This window comes from Colletotrichum gloeosporioides (genome assembly GCF_011800055.1).
Source record: "Colletotrichum gloeosporioides strain Lc1 chromosome Unknown consensus_62, whole genome shotgun sequence".
NCBI lineage: Eukaryota > Fungi > Ascomycota > Sordariomycetes > Glomerellales > Glomerellaceae > Colletotrichum > Colletotrichum gloeosporioides.
Window position 1 is genome coordinate 67,570 of NW_025544707.1, and position 18,752 is coordinate 86,321.

The 18,752-nt window shown below is 53.7% G+C and overlaps 7 protein-coding genes across 7 annotated transcripts; 3 read left to right on the forward strand and 4 right to left on the reverse strand.

The window, feature by feature from the left end:
- Window positions 1-126: 126 nt before the first annotated feature.
- Window positions 127-1,697, forward strand: GCG54_00014297 (putative FAD-linked oxidoreductase; the record flags this gene model as incomplete). Its single annotated transcript, XM_045414135.1, has 2 exons — window positions 127-216; window positions 267-1,697. The coding sequence occupies 2 exons, from the start codon at window positions 127-129 to the stop codon at window positions 1,695-1,697; spliced, it is 1,521 nt and encodes a 506-aa protein (XP_045261749.1).
- Window positions 1,698-2,162: 465 nt separating this feature from the next.
- Window positions 2,163-3,797, forward strand: GCG54_00014298 (uncharacterized protein; the record flags this gene model as incomplete). The annotated part of the gene is made up of 1 exon (XM_045414136.1): window positions 2,163-3,797. One exon carries the CDS (start codon window positions 2,163-2,165, stop codon window positions 3,795-3,797), a length of 1,635 nt encoding a protein of 544 aa, XP_045261750.1.
- Window positions 3,798-7,596: 3,799 nt separating this feature from the next.
- GCG54_00014299 (uncharacterized protein) lies at window positions 7,597-9,255 on the forward strand (the record flags this gene model as incomplete). Its single annotated transcript, XM_045414137.1, has 1 exon — window positions 7,597-9,255. One exon carries the CDS (start codon window positions 7,597-7,599, stop codon window positions 9,253-9,255), a length of 1,659 nt encoding a protein of 552 aa, XP_045261751.1.
- A 98-nt stretch (window positions 9,256-9,353) lies between these two features.
- GCG54_00014300 (uncharacterized protein) lies at window positions 9,354-9,867 on the reverse strand (the record flags this gene model as incomplete). Its single annotated transcript, XM_045414138.1, has 2 exons — window positions 9,354-9,431; window positions 9,484-9,867. The coding sequence occupies 2 exons, from the start codon at window positions 9,865-9,867 to the stop codon at window positions 9,354-9,356; spliced, it is 462 nt and encodes a 153-aa protein (XP_045261752.1).
- A 36-nt stretch (window positions 9,868-9,903) lies between these two features.
- GCG54_00014301 (uncharacterized protein) lies at window positions 9,904-10,471 on the reverse strand (the record flags this gene model as incomplete). Its single annotated transcript, XM_045414139.1, has 2 exons — window positions 9,904-10,249; window positions 10,374-10,471. The coding sequence occupies 2 exons, from the start codon at window positions 10,469-10,471 to the stop codon at window positions 9,904-9,906; spliced, it is 444 nt and encodes a 147-aa protein (XP_045261753.1).
- A 762-nt stretch (window positions 10,472-11,233) lies between these two features.
- On the reverse strand, window positions 11,234-13,639 carry GCG54_00014302 (putative glycosyl hydrolase; the record flags this gene model as incomplete). The annotated part of the gene is made up of 1 exon (XM_045414140.1): window positions 11,234-13,639. The coding sequence occupies one exon, from the start codon at window positions 13,637-13,639 to the stop codon at window positions 11,234-11,236; it is 2,406 nt and encodes an 801-aa protein (XP_045261754.1).
- Window positions 13,640-17,217: 3,578 nt separating this feature from the next.
- Window positions 17,218-17,466, reverse strand: GCG54_00014303 (uncharacterized protein; the record flags this gene model as incomplete). Its single annotated transcript, XM_045414141.1, has 1 exon — window positions 17,218-17,466. One exon carries the CDS (start codon window positions 17,464-17,466, stop codon window positions 17,218-17,220), a length of 249 nt encoding a protein of 82 aa, XP_045261755.1.
- Window positions 17,467-18,752: the final 1,286 nt, after the last annotated feature.

The following is an 18,752-nucleotide window of genomic DNA, read 5'->3' on the forward strand; positions in this document are numbered from 1 at the left end:
CGTGGGCACCTGAAAAATATAAAACGATGGCGAGTGCTCCCACAACGGTCCCGCAGAGGCTGCCATGGTTGCGGCCGGTCACGAGAATCGTCGCTAAAACGCCAGCTGCTGCTGGATCGAGATAATATGCAGTACTCACTGATTGCCTGGTCCGCGGTGTTCACCGCACAACTTGGAGTTTTTGCCACTGAATTGGTGCCAGAGATTCACGAAGGGGTAGGTAAAGCTCAAGGTGTAGCTGCATGCTTTGTCTGACGGATTAGCAGTGCAACCTCCTGGCTTCTCAGCTTCCAGGCAGAGTGTCTTTCCCGAACTCCACGCAATACGCGTTGTCAAACATTTACTACTCAGGCCGCCAGGCAGAAATTCACCCCGCCTGCTTCGTGACGCCTGAAGACACCGAAGATGTCGCGACCACGATGAAGATCTTGACTTCGTCGTCGACCCCCTTTACAGTCAAAAGCGGTGGCCACACAGCCTTTGATGGAGGATCCAATATTGCGGACGGAGTGACCGTTGATTTGGTACGCCTCAATCAGATCAACCTCTCCGATGATCGCCACACTGTCTCGGTCGGACCTGGTAATCGATGGGCGAATATCTCCGGAAAGCTCGACCCGCTGGGCCTGGCCGTTGTTGGTGGACGAGTCAGCGACGTCGGCGTGAGCGGGCTCATCCTCGGCGGTGGCATATCGTATTTCTCGGGACGGTACGGATGGGCCTGCGACAATGTCCGCAACTTTGAAGTCGTCCTGGCGTCCGGCGAAGTCGTCAATGCTTCTCCGCAATCCAACAGAGACCTCTTTTGGGCTCTCCGTGGGGGCGGCGGCTCAAATTTTGGCATAGTCACACGCTTCGACCTCGTGGCTTTCGAACAGGGCGATGTTTGGCTGTACACCGCGCTGTACCCCCTTTCCTCCAGCACCGAGCTTGTGCCTGCGTTTGTGGACCTGTCAGTCAACGGCCTGCCGGCCGATCATGACGGACATACGTTCTTCATCATGACGAATCTTGCAGCACTCGGCGGATTTATCATTGCAAACTACCTCTACCACGCCACCCCTCCTACCACTGTGGGAGATACGCCCGAAGTTTTCGTCAAGAGCGCATCCGTCGCTGGCTCATTTCTCAATACGACCACTGTAGCAAACATCACCACTCATTCCAAGGCGATCTCTGAACCCTATGGAGGGCGCAAAGCCTGGGCTGGGACCTCCGTCTACTTGGGAGAGGGAGCGGCACAGCTTCTTCAGGACATCATCCCGTTCTATAAAGAACATGCCAATCTTCTCATCGAGATGGCGAAAGAGACTAACGAGACCGTGGAGCCGTTCTTCGTGTATCAGCCCATCACGGCAAACATTCTCGACGCGATGCAAAAGAACGGTGGGAACGCCTTGGGACTCACACCGGAAAAGGGTCCGTTGGTGCACATCCAGGTGACAACACACTGGGAAACAGCGCATCTTGACTGCCTTGTGAGACAGAGTGCCGCAGACCTCATCGCCCAGATTCAGGCTCTTGCGGAGGAGAGGGGCTTGTTTGCAGGTTACACGTACATGAACTACGCTGAGAAGAACCAAGACGTGTACGCTGGGTACGGACAGGAGAATCGCGAGCGGTTAAGAAGCGTTGCATCAGCTTACGACCCTGATGGACTTCTCAGAAGCCTTTGGCGGGGTTATTTTAAAGTTTGATGTTTTTCAATTCTCAAGGATGGATTTCTAATATGAGTGTATTGCTGTTTCTTTCAATGATACTTTTCTATGGGATGCGACTTGACTTGAGCAGCGAAAATTCCGAATATTTCAGACAACATTGAATATGGGGTTTTAGTTGATTGGCTGGGAAAATCTCTCTTCCTGAACAGAAGGCAATTAGGTCGTTATGGTGTTGCATGGGCACCTCTATCGGAGCCTAGACCTTGATTGCTCAAGCTCTGTGCCACAAGCGCCACCGACCCGCCTATCAGCAAATACCTGATGCCAGTCGCACATCGGACACAATTCCATGAATTTCTGTTAGCGTCTCGCAGGCAGTATTCTCCGAGAGAAACTTAAAAGGCCTCAGTTCTCTTTTAAGAGCAAGGCAGCCCCCCGTCTCTTTCTCAGGCCTCCATCACTCCACACATCAATAATCGCCGCATCACGTCTTTCATCATTATGTCTCATTTATTTCGTCTGCCGCGGGAGCTGCGCGATATCATTTACGGATACTACGTCACCGTCGATGGCGGGTTCCTATGCGACACCGACGCTTTCGTCGCCGGTCGGCTCAAGAGGATTGATGGACAGCCCTTCAACACAGCCTTGATATATACCTGCAAGACTATCGCTGAGGAGATGGACCGCGGAGGCCTCGCGATGCGCCTCAACGCCATCTCCTTCACGACTCTCTATTCGCCGGACCTCAGCATCCTCGCCAAAGCTTTCCAGCAATCGATGAACGACGGTCTGCAGCCCCTACGGGATGCGATGCTCAAATGCGTTGGCTACCATCTCACGGAGAGTTCAATCTTGCAGCTGAAGGGGGACTACCCTTATCTCGCGCCCGTGCTGGACCGTCTCAAGTCCGAAGAGCCCCCAGCGCGCCTTGGGCATGAACGGAGTTACCGGACCTACAGGCGCAACGGGCCGTACGGCGAGGTCCCCTCAACCTATCGGGAGTTTGTCAAAGATGCGCTGCGCTTAGCGGCAGATGAACCCGAAGCCTCACGTGCGATACGTGACTTCGTGCCCGCGAAGATTACGGGAGCCTACCGCGCGGACGGGCCTTGGACTCATTTCGAAATTGTCAACGCCCGCTCGGAAGCGTGGGATATTCCATCCACACACGAGATAAATGAGTTGATATCTCTCACAACGGATGAGACAACCGTCTCTTTTGACTCAGCTGAATCCGACCCTGTCAAATACCGCTTCTCCGCCGCCGCCGCCGCCATTTACTTCCTGAAATCCATCCCTTGTACCCTCCGCCCTCACCTCCGCAAAATCATACTCCTGGAAGATGCCAAGTGCGTCTCCTACCCAGAGTCTCATGCTAGAGGACTCATTCCGTTCTGCCAGGACAATCCATTGCTCCGTGTAGAACGCCGCGTCAAGCTGTGGACGAACGTATTCCTCACGGGCATCACGTACGATGCATACCTTGAATGGCAACGCGCTCAACAGACGGGCCAACACGAAACGGGCGCCCTGTACTCGGACCAGATGACCGCGACCCTGGCGCCCTGGATTGTGGAGGCCTCTGCGCTTGTTGAAGCTGGTATGCCCCCTGCTTCGTTTTCCATGCTCCTAGACAGTGGCGGGGCACCGGAGCTGTGTAGTCAGATATTCCAGTCCGTCTTGCACCGCGACATAGCATGGCAACAGGCCTGGATTGAAAGTGCAAAGAATGGTGCTTTGCCTCTTTCATGGTTTGCTCTGAGAGGCGAGCTCGTGGTGAATTCGTTTAGGGAAAGGGACCATGTCTTCCATACGGGTCAAACTAGGGCAACTCAGGGCTTTCAGGAATATTGGGGATACTTCTTCGAGCAGCTCCCCCAAGCCGTCATGGCAATGGTCGAAGGGAATTCGACTATTCGTTGCGACTTTGATGTCGGAACCCCATTGGATTTCCAGCCCATCGTCAACCAACACAAGCATTGGGGAGAGGGAAGATGGATTCAGGAATGGTCCACTCATTCCCCAGAAATTTGGCAAACTGTGCCGCCACTCCCTGACTGGAAAACGATCGTCAAAGAGAATTTAGTGCTGCCATCAAGAGCGCACTGGGACGACCCAAGATACTACATGTAATTGCGAAGGCAAAGCTACTTGTAGGCTCAAGCGCGATTGTTTTCTGACATCAATGACCCTCAACCCCGAACAGCCTCATCTTGATTGATTACGCGTCCCTCAGACAAATTTAATCGCCACAGCGCGAACGCAAATCTTTTGTGGTATTGCGTTCACCATGCAATCCGACCCGAGCAACGCAAGACCTCACACATTTCACGCAGTGGCATTCGACGATTGAAAAAAAGAAAAAAAAACGCAGTTTCTATGTACCCAGTATAATAATTCGGAGCAAGTCAATACCCCGACAGTCGCTTTGATTTTGTTACCCAGCTTTTTAGTGTTCTAGAAAGAGAAAATTCTTACTAATAAACTTCAAGGTATCAACAGATATGCTGCCTGCTTGGGACGTGTCAGTCTAACGTCAGAGAGGGGCCGACACAGATCACTGACTATTTGGCCTCATCTCTCAAGGTCACAGAGAACCTTGAAGGCAAGGATCAGCATGGCTATAAAACTAGCCAAGCTGGCTGCTCATCATTCATGTTAGCACAAGAAGTATCACACAGGGCGTGAAGACCAGACTTACCAGGGATTGCGACACTACGTTGACCCCTCCACAACAACATCCTTGTCAATCTCTTCCAATATGGCTCAACTTGACCCTGCCGACGTTCACAGCATGGAGATGGCCATAATCTGTGAAGCGGAGTGATTAGCCGTGAGTTCAGAACGAGGTTCAGGTCAACTGACTGGTCATCCAAACGATCCCGACTTCCAACAAAACCCCAGCTTCCATAGGGATATCATCAAGTACTACATCGGCCTGGAAAGAACACACACGCCAATCTCGATAGACAGCAGACTGAGCCATCGCCAAAGAGTCCCTAACGAGTGACGTCAGTTGTGGTCCAAACCTAGCCTAGGTGCTGAACACCTACAGATTGGGCTGTTGAGCTGCGTATGGCTTCTGCGGAGACCGATGCCACAGCAAACACTGCCGCACAAGCCGTCTCTTGTTCGGGTACGACAAGCCCTCGAAGCCAAGCTAGCAGCAATCGACAATGGCACTTCGTATCGAGCCTCGGATATCGCGTTGATGGAGACGCTGAAAACATAACACGTCAGTGACCTGTCCCACGATTTGGGGCGTTACCGACTTACCCGGCGACGTTGGCGTGGCGGATGGCCCTGTTGGCCGAGATACAGTGGTGTTGGGCGTGGGAGGATTCGCAGTAGTGTGGCTGCTGTCTCCTCGGGTCAGCATGTCACACCGAGCATGGCGAAGAAGGAAGATTGTGGCAGACACGAACAGACCTGTGAGTACCCTGTTGATTAGTCTCGAAAGGTCTCTTTTCTGTTGCGCGATAGCGTCAGCTGGGTTCTCTGGAAGAATACCACGCGTTTCCTAGCACTTACTTGAACCACGCAGCTTACATAACGCAGTTACCTGGGGCCGAGGCCCGCAGGCATGAGAGGAAACAAGATCAATTGCGGAGACTACGGGAGCTAAAGCGAGCGACGTTGACAAGAGAGAACTAAACGGACAGAGGTAAAGCGAGTGGCATTCGACAAGAGCAAACTGACCAGACAGAGGTAAAGCGAGCAGCATTGCAACAGACAAAGCTTGAAAGAAAAAGATGAAGAACCGAAGATAACAGCGACAAATCCGTCCATGCGTGATTGGATTGCCCATCCACAAGAGTCCGTTCACCACGGCCATACAACAAAGAAACATCCTCGACATATCCTGACCTTGTAGTAGAAACAGCCTGAGCGTCTTCAAACAACCTGAGAGTCCTGCTGAGAGTCCTGCTGGGAGTCCTGCTGGGAGTCCTGCTGAGAATCCTGCTGAGAATCCTGCTGGGATCCCGACTCCTGCGACTCGGTGACCAACGGAAGCAGGCGCTTCTTCCGCCATCTCGCGGGGGTGGGCGAGCCGTCTGCGTTGGCATCCGAGTCGGTTGGCCTCGCCCGCTTGGCCACCGCACGCTCCTGTCCTCTCTTGAATTCTTCCACCTCCTCGGTGCGTGGCAACCTCTTGTTACGGGCGCTGCTTTGCGGGGATGAGGCGCCGCCGGGCCGGTGCTGATTCTTGAGACTGTCCCAAGAGCACCCGGCCGGCGAGGTAGACGTGCCCCCTCTGTTGCTGTTGCGGGCGCTAGCACCCGTGGGAGAGTGAGCCGACAAGACGGATGCCGTGCGCGACCGGCCCTGACGAGGGTTGAAATCTTCCCCGGCGACGAATAGAGAGTCGATGGGAGGGGACGACGAGGTATGTTCGCTGCGCGAATAAGTGAAGGACTCGTTGATGTCTGTTTGTGAGGAGATGGGAGTCGTGTTGGAAGACCATCGGGGAGTGGAAGGCGCCCGGGAGTTTGATTGGGCTGTGGAAGCACGAAGTCAGCTTACCGGGCGGCATGTCAAGCGGTCCACAAACAATACTCATAATCCAATGATGCCGTGCTCCCATTCTCAGAGGCCTGAGATGCCTGAGACGCAGAGCCCATTGTCACGAACTTGCTCCTGCGGGATCTGCGGCTCGAGCCTGGATCGACACCCGTCCAGTTGTTCAATCCTGCGGCCGTCGCTCCCGGCCCGAACTGGAAGTCCGGGTCTTCGGGAACCACCATCAAGACCGTGTCGCGAGGCCCTGTGGGAGGGTCGACCATGGCATGCTTGGGCAAAATACCGACCACGGTACCCATGCTGCATGCGAAGTTGCTGTTGCGCCGGAAGGGCGACTGAGGGGACTGAGCGAGCCTTCTGTACCTCTGCGCGTACGGGCTTTCAGTGATCGGGATGATGACAAAGATACAAAAGCCATGGTTGCCCTTTGCGAATGTGGCGTAGCTGTTGCCTGGATCGATGTAGGTAGACAGTTGGACGAAACCCTGGCTGGGAGGTTGGGTGTTGGCGGATTCGGCGTCCTCCTGGTCCTCGCTGATCATGACTGGGTTCTCCGGTGTGGTCCCTTCAAGGTTCGTATTTCTCCAGTTCAGCTGGTATGGATGCAAGGGTCCACTAATCTCCGGGTAGAGATTGTTCCAGTTGGTGGGGAGGTTTGTAATTTTGTAAGTTCCAATGTGCATGCTCAGTTCAAACATTTGGACGGGTCCATTTTGGCTCGAATCGACTGAACGGAGCGTCAGGAGCTGGTAAGTTGGTTTCATGAGCCACGAGGGGGTCGGAATGGGCATTTCAACAATACACTCCCCGCCAAAAGTTCGAATCATCTGTTGATGCAGAAGGGGGAAGGACGTACCGACGTGGTAAGGGAAAGCCCAGCGGATACCAGCATAAGTCCCAAAACCCGATTGTTGGGACTGCGCATCCAGCACTTCTCCCACCATCATATCTACCTAGACCTTGGACTGTCACCGAACCGAAAACCAGTTCCGTCATCAGCCATGTTCGGCCGCAAAGCCTTCAAAATCCACGGGGAAGGAGCGATGAAGTTGAACTCAATGGTCCGTGCCCCAGTCGCTGCCAGTTTGGGCAAGAGATGGTGGAACTGCCCTGAAGCTTCAGTGGACCTCTCCCCCGCATCGGACCAACACAGTGCAGCGATGCAACGCGCACCACGCGGAATACGAAAGGATCCAAACCATCCCAACTCGGGCATCGTGTCTATCAGATCCTGAGAACATCGGATGACTAACGACAGATTAGGGGCTGATGCCTAGTTGCATCGGTTTTGTCGTCAACATCACCTCCACCCGGACTTCACGATAACCACCCTTCTTGTTGCCAACCGAGTTTACTGCCGCTTCTGCCTGGTAGCGTCTGCCTAATTGAAGCCAATCCTGCGCACATCGCCATGTTGATTGACAAAGGCATAAAACGCCTGCTCTCGCCTGCCTCCCTTTCCCTCATTCTCATCGCCACCTCAACTGCCGCAGCCCGACAAGGCCCTCCCCAGATCATCTTCAACCTCCCATCTTCATTCCAGTCTTTCCGCACAATGACCTCCTCGATTGCCTCGTGGTCATCACCGCCACATCGCTCCCGCATCCGTATCGTCCAGGATCGTGATGACATCGAGGCAATCTACCCCCTTCTGGCATCATACGCTCTCGCCCCAGAATCCGCTTCATCCGTCACCGAGTTTGCGATTGACCCCGCCGGCTGGCCGAGCGGCGGCGGCTGCTTCTTCGGTGACCCCGACGCCCCCCTCACCGAGCCCGCCAAGCCCTTTGATGAAGCAGCCCACACCCTCCTCGAAAGCCGCGCCCGGAGTATCGGGCTGAGCGAAAAGACGACACAGGTCATGCTACGGTCCCTGGCCTGGAAAAAGGCCCATCTCCTCGCCCAGAAACCCGAATCTCCAAAAGGCTTCGTCAAGCATAACAAGCTCTACGCCGAAGTCGCTGCCGTGCTGTTAGTATCATACACCAGAAATGTCACGCATCTGCTGGTCGGCAATCTAGAATGGACCCCCCTCCTGAAAGAATACCTCAAAAAGTCAAACTACGCCCGCATCCCCGCCGACTACCGCGCCTTCCCGCAGCTCGAGACCGTCGAGGTTGTCGACCTGTCGTGGAAAGACGACGAGCGCCAGTACTATTCCCTCGAAATCCTCGACTACCTGCACTACTTCCACCGCCTGCCCAGCTTCAGAAACCTCATCCTCGACGGCACCGGAGAGTACCAGATGGAGAAGCTCCTCTTCCCTGCTGGGACGTCCTCCCCCTCGTTCAAGCGCATCCAGGCCAGGTGCACAGACATTTCCGGCGGCGTCTTGGGAATGCTCCTCAGAGCGCCCAAGGGTTTGGAGGAAGTCGTCGTCTCCATGGGCGGGCTGTGGTCCCTGGATGGGGGAAGCCCGATCGTCCAGCTGAAGACGATCGGCAAGTGCCTGCTCACGCAAAAGGAGACCCTCCGCGTGGTGGACCTCGACCTCGAGAATGGCATCCACGCGCGCGAGTCGGAGGAGGAAGCTGGGATGGAAGACTACAGCCTGGACGAAGAGGGCGAAGAAGTCATTGGGGTGACCGAGGCCACGCTCGAGAAGGACGAGTACTTCCTCCTCGCCGAGGCCGAAGCAGCCGGCCCGCTCCTCCCACACAGGATCCCGGATACGAGGAAGTACGGCTACACCATCGGTTCCTTCAACGACTTCGCAGTCCTCACGCATCTGAGCATCAACGTCCAGGCGCTCATGGGCCCCAACGACGGCTGGGAACCTCCATTTAAGCTGAAAGAGGAGCCGCCCTTCCGGCTTGTCGATGCGCTGCCGCCCAGCCTGGAGTACCTGTGCCTGTACGGATACCGAAAGGGGGAGAATTTTGCGGTGGACAACCACGTGAAGGAGCTGTTGGAAAAGAAGGCGGAGAGGCTGCCGCGGCTGACAGAGATCAGGGGCGTCGAGGAGACGGTTCTCGGCGAGGGCGCGAGCTTTGGGGACCAGCCCGAGGAGGACGATCTCTATCAGGGGAGGATGGAGAGGATAGAATACGTCAAGTCATGGGAGGCTTAGCAGCCACCGAGAGAAGAAGAGAAATAAACTGATGAGAACGTCAACTCTGCCCAATGTATCAAAACCTCGTGTTCCAACTCATCTTCAATGTGAACACCTCACAAAACCCAGACAGCAAACACCCCAAGCACATCCAACACACCCCACGAAACCCTCCCACCTACCAACCCTCCGCTCTGCGGAATCTCGCTCCCCGCCACCGCCGTCTGCGCCCGCGCACACACATACGACACCAGCGGCGGCTGCGGCAAACTCGCATTCGACGCATTCGCCTCCCGTGCCATCCACGTCTCGTTGAACCCAAACGCCACAGACATCGGCCAGAACAACCCCGTATCCTGATGATACGCCGCCAAGTTCCAAGTTCCCCCTCTCGCCCCAGTCCGAGGCCCACTGGGACACTGCTGAGCCGTTGGCATACGGTATCTCGTCCGGCAGCGCCTGTGCATCCTCCCGGCCCACCTCCCACGGCGCGTACATGGCGTGCGCTTCCCGGTCCAGGGCGATCTCGTAACCCTGCACCCAGCTGCTCATCGCGCACGGGCCGTCGAGCATGGTAATCACCGGGCACGCGACGTCGTTCGCGAACGCGGGCTTGGCGAATCTGTCCATGAACTGCGCCAGGATCGCGGATGTAAGCCAGGCGACCTAGGCGTCGGACCAGAAGGCCTGGCAGTCGCCGGCGTCGTTCATCTGGCGCTGCGTGTCGGGTGTCCAGGTGATTGGCGGCGCGGTGCTGAACGCGCAGACTTTCCAGGTGCGGTGGTGGCGGTACGTGGTGCCGTTGTCAAGCGCCGGTGCGACGAGGACCTCTAGGGGTGTCGAAAAGAAGACGCCGCCAGAGATGTAGGTTGATGTGTTGAACAGGCGCGGCGACTCGATGTGGGCTAGGGGGATGTCGTCTTTGATATCGAGGGAGGGCCCCAGGTAGCGGGCGGGATGTGGTAAGGCGCGCGGGTTGACTTGGTGGCAATGATGCTCTCCGTTTTGGACGCTTCGGTGAACTTAACATCTCTTGCGTGAATGGTGGTGATGAGGAGGCGGAAGCAAGGCCGCGTGGAGAATATGTTGAATGTTATGGCTGGGATAGTTTCCAACTCTGGATGAGTTATGCGAACTTCAACGATGTCAATGTGTACAGCAACCGGGATACCGTAGGACGCGGTCTCTTGTAGACAAGAAAGAACGATGATTCCTGGGGCCGCGGAGTCTTCATGCTGGTTGGAAATGATCTTAGACTCAACCCTGTGGTTTGGTTCCGTCTCTTGCACCGTAGAACTGATGTCAGTGACGCCAAAGAAAGGGGCACGAAAAGGCTTCGGGCAGAATAACGAAAACCGCCAAGTCGTCGCCAACTCGTATTGGAGGATTGTCCTGTTGTGGCGTCTCCTTTAGGCAAAAGCATTGTGACCCCAACCAGCTTCTTGAGACGCAATCGGACGGGGCTACCAAGCGGTTGTTGTGCCGCCTCGAAGCAGATTGGATTACAAGAAGAGGTCTAGAAGCATGATCACCTTCTCTCGTAACTATTGATATTGGCATGTGTCATTAGACGCCAATAGCATCTATGCCCGCGTGCCCTTGAATCTCCAGTCCGTGCTATGTTGAAAGAAAGTCTCAGGCTACAAAAATAGAGAAGAATCTCTGCGATGGAATTGTACGCACTGTTGGGACTTGTATCATGTAAACTCGGGGCGCGGAAGATTAGCATGTAACTTCAAAACAGCACGTCCCTGGTCATCCCATCGGACGTCCATCAAAAGATCGTCTGAATTAATTCTCCATCACACTCGGTTCAATCAACTAGTCCGTGCGTGAAAAGCTTGTCTGCACTTCGCTTGATATGCCGCGGAGTCCGCGGCCCTTAGCCCTATTCGACGATAATCCAACCTTGTTCTTGACTCAACATACAGTCTCATTCGAAGAAATACATAATATCAACGCCCACAACCCGCAACAGCGTAAGTTTATTCATATTCTAGCCCAGTCTTTGAGCGAAGATGGCCAACGCAATGGCAATGGCAGGCAACAGCAGCATTACCAAAACCAACCCCGGATCCAGCTCTTCCAACGCCAACTCGCCGCTTGCTGACAGCAGACTGAGTGGGAAGCTCGGCGGGACCGCTCGACGACGCCTCTCCACCCTCTCTAACAGACGCCGCCCGACGTTGGGAATCTCGACGACGAGGCGGTGGCGGTAGACCTCAGCCTTGTGGCGCACATACAGCGTCTGCAGCTCCGCGTCATACGACCAGTCCCCGTCGCTAACCTTCGCCTTGATCCCGCCCTCGTAGTGGTACCGCGGTATGAACACCTCCGTCGTGCGCAGCTTGTCGTCCTGCTCCTCGCCCACGCGGTCCTGGCTCGTCCACTCGAACTCGTACTTCAGCGTGCGCGGGTCCCAGTCCGATCGCAGCGGCCGGCCGGCGATCTTAACAGCGTACGGCCGGATCACGACGTCGAGCACGCGCCCGCCGCGGTACAGCTCGTCCTTAGCGTGCGGCGCGTTCGCGTAGTCCTGCATGATGCGCCCGGGCACCTCCTCCGCGTCGCCGTTGACGACGGAGAAGTCCTCCTTGTTCCAGCCGTCGCCGTACTCGACGCGGTTGTCCGGGTTGTAGTTCCACAGCGTGAAGCCGACCATGTTGTCCTCCATCGCGGCGATGAGGGCGTGCATGAGCTCGCGCTGCTTGTCGTAGTTGCCAGTGGCGAAGGCCTCGCCGCCGTTGATGTCGTAGGGGATGCCGACCTCGCCGATGAGCGCGGGCACGTGGTCGCCGAGGGAGGTTTTGCCGTACTTGATGATGTTGCCGAGCTGCGCGCGGTAGTTCTTCCTCAGTGCCCGCGCGCCAAAGTAGAGTGCCTTGAGGATGAACATGCCCCTGGAAAGACCCTGCACGTTGACGCTCATCCATGAGTGGTGCTTGCTGAATAAAACGTTGAGATCGTAGAAGTGAGGCCCGAAGACGAGGTTGTCAGGTCGTTTTGTGTCGATGACTGTCTTTGTGGCGTAGGTCTGCTTCTTTGGACTTTTGGCTTCTCCTGAGCTGTCATCTACCCAAGGAGGCATGAATTCGTTCGGTATTGGCTCGATGAAACAAAATTGGCGTGGTGATTTCCGTGAGACGCGGTCTGAGAAGCGCTTTAGGAAAGGGGCGTAGAAGTCGCGGTACCATTCAATTGGTGTCCCCTCGCGTCCGGGACGGTGATCGACCTCGAAATAGTTCTTCTGGAGAACCTTTGGTGTCTTCTTTGACGCGTCCCAGTCCCATGCTCCGTGAGCACGCCATACGCACTCGCCCAGTCCTAGGTTCTTCCCCTTGGAAGACAACCAAGCTGACCGGCCCTTCGGGTCCACCACAGATCGATGAGAGATACGTGTGGGAAAGGGCCATGACTTGACGTAGTAGTCGACCTCTTGTGCGTAGCCACTAGCTAACGCGAGGGCCTGCGTCAGTGATGGGTAATGGCCGATGTGAAGATCTGTGTCGTAGTTCCAGCCGTCGAAGCCATGCAGGTTAATCAAGCCACGATGTGGCTCGTTCATCGGTTCGAAACCGATGCAGGCCTCCAGGTCAGCCACTTCATCCGCCAACCGCCCAAAAGCTTCAATCAACGCATCTTGCAAGAAGTCCTTCACCGAAACCGTCTCATCTTTGCCAGATTTGGTCTGTCGGCTGCATACCAACTTCGGCGCAAACGCGTCTCCCGCCCAGAAAAGCGTCGCCATCGTCGATGCAGCCAGCTTCTGGTACCCTGACGGCCACACGAACGGGCCACTCGGCTCCTTCTCATTCACCGGCGCAGTCGCGCGGCGCAGCTCATCTTGCCCGTGGACATATGCGGCCCCCGTGTCCGTGAAGGCCTCAACGTCCAGGCCAGCAACCTCAAACGTCCATCCGGGTGCACCGCTGCCGCCGCTGAATCTGCTCCAGACGTCTTGGTGCGCGCAAATGAAACACTTGATGCCGTACGCGGGCATCATCTCGACGAGTTTGCGCAGGTACTCAATGTACTCGAGGTCCAGGTCCGTCCGGGGGTCCGGGCCGGCGTGGCCGATGGATTCCCATGTGACGAGCAGCCGGATCAGCGGCAGGCCCCAGGCCTGCAGCCGGCGGAAGTGCAGCGGTGCATCCTCAAGCGGGAACGGCCGGCCGACGAACGTGACGGTCCGGTGCTCGAAGAAGCCCTCCGTGAGGTGAGACAGGCCGTTCGGCGTGGTGGGCAGCTTGCTGGCCCCGGATATGTTGAGGCCGTGCAGCGCCAGGGTCCGACCGTAGCCGTCGACGAAGAGACCATCTTTCAAGGCGATTGGGCCTCCCAGGGCTGCGTCGGAGAGGTCGTTTGCGGCATGGGATGCCGTCGGTTGAATAGGCGGTGACATGGTTGATTGTTTCGTGGAACACGAATCAACTCGTTCGGTTGTGGTGTCTCATTACGCGTATTGATAGGTTGCTGGAAAGGGTCCCCTTGCAGTTAGGACAGATTCGTTGGTTTTCATCTTAGTCAGCGGCTTCAGCCACAGCACATGATGGCCGTGCATCATTCGAAGCCATTTCTGGATCATGTGGGTTTGTGGAGCTGGGGGACAGCTGTGAGTTTCGTGAAGTTCCGTCTCAGTACACGATGTTGACAACCTTTACAGATCAGAAGGTTTTGAGATGTTAGCAACTTGAGCTCACATAAGAAAGCGCTCTTGTTGAGCACCCGTCCCTGATGGGAATCTGTGTGTGGAAATCAAGCACCGAGGCCCCACTGATCACCGCTGAAGGTTTTCCCCGTCACGTCAATTGGAACACCGACATCGTCTTGAAGACTACCTATTATTTGAAATGACATCCCCGAAATGCATGGGAAGCGACGCTTGTGCCTGAACTGTTTGGTTAAAGACATACCGTATAGCATTTCCAACCTCTATCTTCTCAATACTGGTCTCGTTAACCACAGCGTATGTCGTTAAGACGCACAAGAACAATTAGACGTCAAGTGAGAATCGGACGCATTTCTGAGGCATACATATCAGGGTGCTGCCATGACTTAGAGACGACGACAGAGTCCGAGTTGCCACAATTGATTCAACGTCAATAAAGGAGTCGGCCAAGGATGGTTGAGATAACTGAGGACTTTGAGAGGGATGCAAAATCAACATCAACGATTCATATTACTTCGGTGCGCCGAAGGCGGTACTCCTTGGCGGAGTTTTGGCGTCTTCCCGACTCCGATTCAGGCCCCAATGGCAATCTCCCGCCCGTTACCAAATCGGCGTCGGCGCTCAACAACTCACCGAGATACCTGAATAATATCTATGATCTCAACCCTTGGAAAAATGGGAGCGTCAAATACCTAGGAAGTTGTCCGAGTCATCTGACACGCGCGAGAAACCTGACAGCGAATACGTTCGTTCAATTCTTGGTCCAGACCGTCCGACAAAAATAGTGCCTGTACGCACCAAAGTAGGCAAATTGAAGGAAGCGCCGTCCAATGCTTCTAGAGGTCCGAAACCAAAGCGGCCTTTTTTATGAGACAAGTAGCAACCGTTTCAGTCGAGCCGGTGGGCGCTGCCGGTGGGAGCAACCCTTTGGAGTTCGAATTTCTAGTGGGGTTCGTGTCAACCCGAGCCAGCGGGACCATCGGAGAATAGCCGACAAGACAAGGAGGACAGCTCCGAGTCGGCAGGCCAAGTTGCGGGCAGCTCCATCAGGTAATCACGCGGGCGCAAAGCGACGCCTGAGATAGATTGATGCTTGGTTTGGTCTGCGCCTCGAGGCCTGCGAGGAAATGCAAGAGCCGTGCCTTACCACGTATGAATGAAAACGACCTTGTGAGAGCTGACTGCAACTTAGCCTGCGTGTGAGTGGTATTGAAATCGATACAAGTTTCGTTATCGAGACTGGATGGTACAGATGCTTTGAATTCTACTCTTTGTTTTCAATCGGCAGCCTTCTTATAGATATATGCAAAACTTTACGTTGGTCTGACTGCCATGATCTTGGAATTGTTGATCTGGGGCTATGGTACTACGCTCTGGTTTGCGCCAAGCAGGTACCAGTGATGCACCAGTGTGACCGTTTCACCTTGAATCATGCGGCAAAAGTCGATCTGCGGATCTCCAACGGCGAACACAGTATTTTCCGTATGGATTGCTTCGATGCAGGACAGAAGGATACCGACCAGACTAGCAGTCAAATAGAGTTCAGCCCCTTGCCAGATTTGAGGCATTCGACTTTCCTGGTTGCTGCGATTGGGGTATTTTGAAGGGAACATGAGTCGTAAAGGACGAATATTGAATGGGTCTATGACATGCCGAGCGCGTCGCATGTTCGGAAACCCACCAAGCTCATTTGGTTCACTACCTTACGGTCGCAAGGCAAAAGTGACCAGCAATCCCATAAAACGGAATCTGTCCCTCGACGGAGCATGCGATATTAACTTTCTCTCATACTTTCGTTTGTTACTGCCATATTCCATACTTTCGCCCTACTGTAAGCGCCAATCCTCAGGGTACACTTACAGACTTCTCCGCACAACCTACTCCAACCAATCATACGCCAGAATGAAGCTAGTTGTCTTGCTCTCAGTCTTCGTAGCCATGGTTGCTGCAATTCCGCCCCACACCGATAGGCCGAGGGAAGCAAAGACACCGGAAGAACAGGTATGTTATATTTGAAATACTCTTTTGTGGGTGATTGTGGCTCACAATATTGTCAGGCAGTAAGTTTGAACCAAACGTGACGCAGAATATACGCTCAAAGTGATGCCGCAGTTGCATGAATTGCTCGCCAGAGATGGGTGTTGCTGTAAGATATTCCACACTTCCGCACTCTCAATGATTAGAACTTGGCTGAACAAAAGTAGGGTTCTTGGCCGGAAGCAAGGCCAGCGATTGCCTTTGTTCATGTGACGGAGCTTTCAACACAAACCCTTGCACAACTGCTCAATGTGGTCCTCGTTGTTGAACCTAGACTTGGAAATCATGGCGATGTTTTCGATGGATGCAATCAGCAAGGGAGCAGAGATACCTTATTCAGATAGACAGGAGATTTTATGGCCGGTCCGGGCTCCAAGATAGCACGTTCATACACGACTTTCCGTCCCACCACTGTTTTATCAAAGGCATGCGGTGCTTTGCCTATTCAATTAGGGTTGCTGCAACATTGAAGTTGTGATAGGTACTGGCTCTAATGATGTCTTCTTGAGGAGGCCACCCAGGAGAACAGGTCTGTTATCAAAGTCATAGATCAAGGCCAAACTCAATTAAAAAGAAAATAGTAAAGATTCTAAGATGAGTTTCACCTACGTCATGTGCTGTGGTGAAGGGTCCTAGATGCGTCTCTTCGATGTTATTACAGACGCCGAAGCCGCTGAAAACACGACGACTGATATATATCGTCACAATTGATAGTCTCATATGGGACAACGGCACCAAAAATGTATAATTTCATCATCTATCGTCTGTGCCGCGTATGAATAAGGTGGATTCGTATGACTTTGATGAAAACTTCGAAAGTCTTCGAATGCAGCTGTGCCCACTGCGACGTCACAAGACGTGAAACCATGCCACGAGAAGCAACCTGGCGTTACCAGGAAAGTAGAATACTTACATTAAATGACAGACAATCACAAGGGGCAGTTCAAAAACCTAGGGCCTTAAGCGATTGAATTGAAGCCAAGGAGTTCAAGAATAGAACCAAGCACATTTTTCAGTATTTTTCACAACAGCATTATATAGAAAAAGGTCAAATCACATTTGGCGAACTTTCCAGTGAGTATTGAGACTACTATCCTATGCAAACAGGACAATCAGTCATGCAGACGGTCCCTCTCTGAAAAGTCCCCGGGCTTTGTGACGACCACTCCTCCATATCCCAACCTCATCCTCGCCCATCTTAAGTGTCCACGCACGAGATTATCAGTTCAATCTGTGAAAATCTTGTTCGAAGAGTCGTCGGGTCGTTCAGTCGCTTAGCAGTTGCCGAGAAGCTTGAGCTGCCAGTCAGACGGGTGGGTCTGGGTGCCGAGGAAGCCCAGGCCACAGCTGGTGGTGGCGGTGACGAAGTAGTTGCGGCCATTGACTGCGACAGGTCCCTGGCCTCCCTTGGGGATGCAGGCGGTGCCGAGCTGGAACGAGTTGCCGTCGAGGATCTCGACTCTGCAGTTGGCGAAGACGAGAGCAGCCTGAGCGGCGACAGCGAGGAAGAAGGTGGTCTTCATTTCTACGCCATGATGTCAGTGTCCCATGCTATAGAGCTGAGCCGAAAGGGTAAGGATCCTTACTGATGGTTTTGGGAAGATTTGACGTCGTTGTATTGACTAAAAGCTTTGGTGACTTGGATGAAAAGGAGTTGTTTGTGAGTAGAGTGTTGAGTGATGATCTCAAAAGGTTGAATTTCGAGAGAAAGGTCTCTGAATTTATACTTTTGGGAAGTGACAAAGTGAAAACGAAGGCTTCGATGAAAGCAAGCAGGACGTCGACCGAGAACGTAATCGACCATGCAAATGCGCAACTTGCTACTGAGCAGCCTCCACTGGGAGAAGAATCGCACTGAGTCTCAATGGACGCGCCACGTATCCCTCAAGGTTCCACTGGTTTCCTGGAGAAAAGGTCAAGTGCAGAGATTAAGTCAGGATTTTGTTGAGTTATCATAAAACGTCGTACGAGGTTCAGTCTATGAAAATGATATGTTACACTTGGCAGAGCAGAAACTCAGAGTCAGTTTTGGTGTCATGCCAAGTGTCACGACACATCACAGGCACCGAGATGAAGAATACACTCGAAGTTCTTGGGCGTTTGGGCTCTTCGGTTGTAGCAATTTTCAAATTGTTATGTGTCTCCGACTTTGATTGGTGATATCACTGACTCTCATTTGGGAGGTTTGGCATCCGTGGAGTCGATATGAATACGCGAGTTGACAAGCTTCTAGACATGCCAGGGGATTTAAAGTTGCGCGTGACGGATATAGAACAGCGGCCTTGTCATCAACAACCCTAAAAACAAAAGGTAATGATCGTTGCCATTGGCTTTGAAAATTTGGACCATCACCTATCGGCCTCTAATCAAAGTTTCTAAGGTAATAATACTATTGGCTTTGTCTAGTGGCAAGTATGTGTCCAAATGATTGACTATCTTTTGTACATCGTTATGTCCTCAAAGCTGTCGTCTCTGATCATGCGTCAATCGTTTTGATGGGAAATTTCCAACTGTTAGACGTTGCTCGATGGGAACCAGGACGATTCGTTCGGAGCGAAAACAATACGGAGGAGCAACCAGGCGAATCAAGCTCCGGTTGTGAAGCGATATCGTGTCGCGAGTTTCCATAAGAGTTGATGAGTTGTATAATGAGCGAGTTTGCAGGGCCAGACATATCAAGCGTTTGGGTGAAGACGGTAAAACCCTGTTTCCCCGTGAAAGTTGACAGGTGATATCCCGCCGGGTAAGAGTGGGATGCAATATATCTTACTTCCAATCCCGTCCCGATTTTATTCAAGCCCTACCAGCC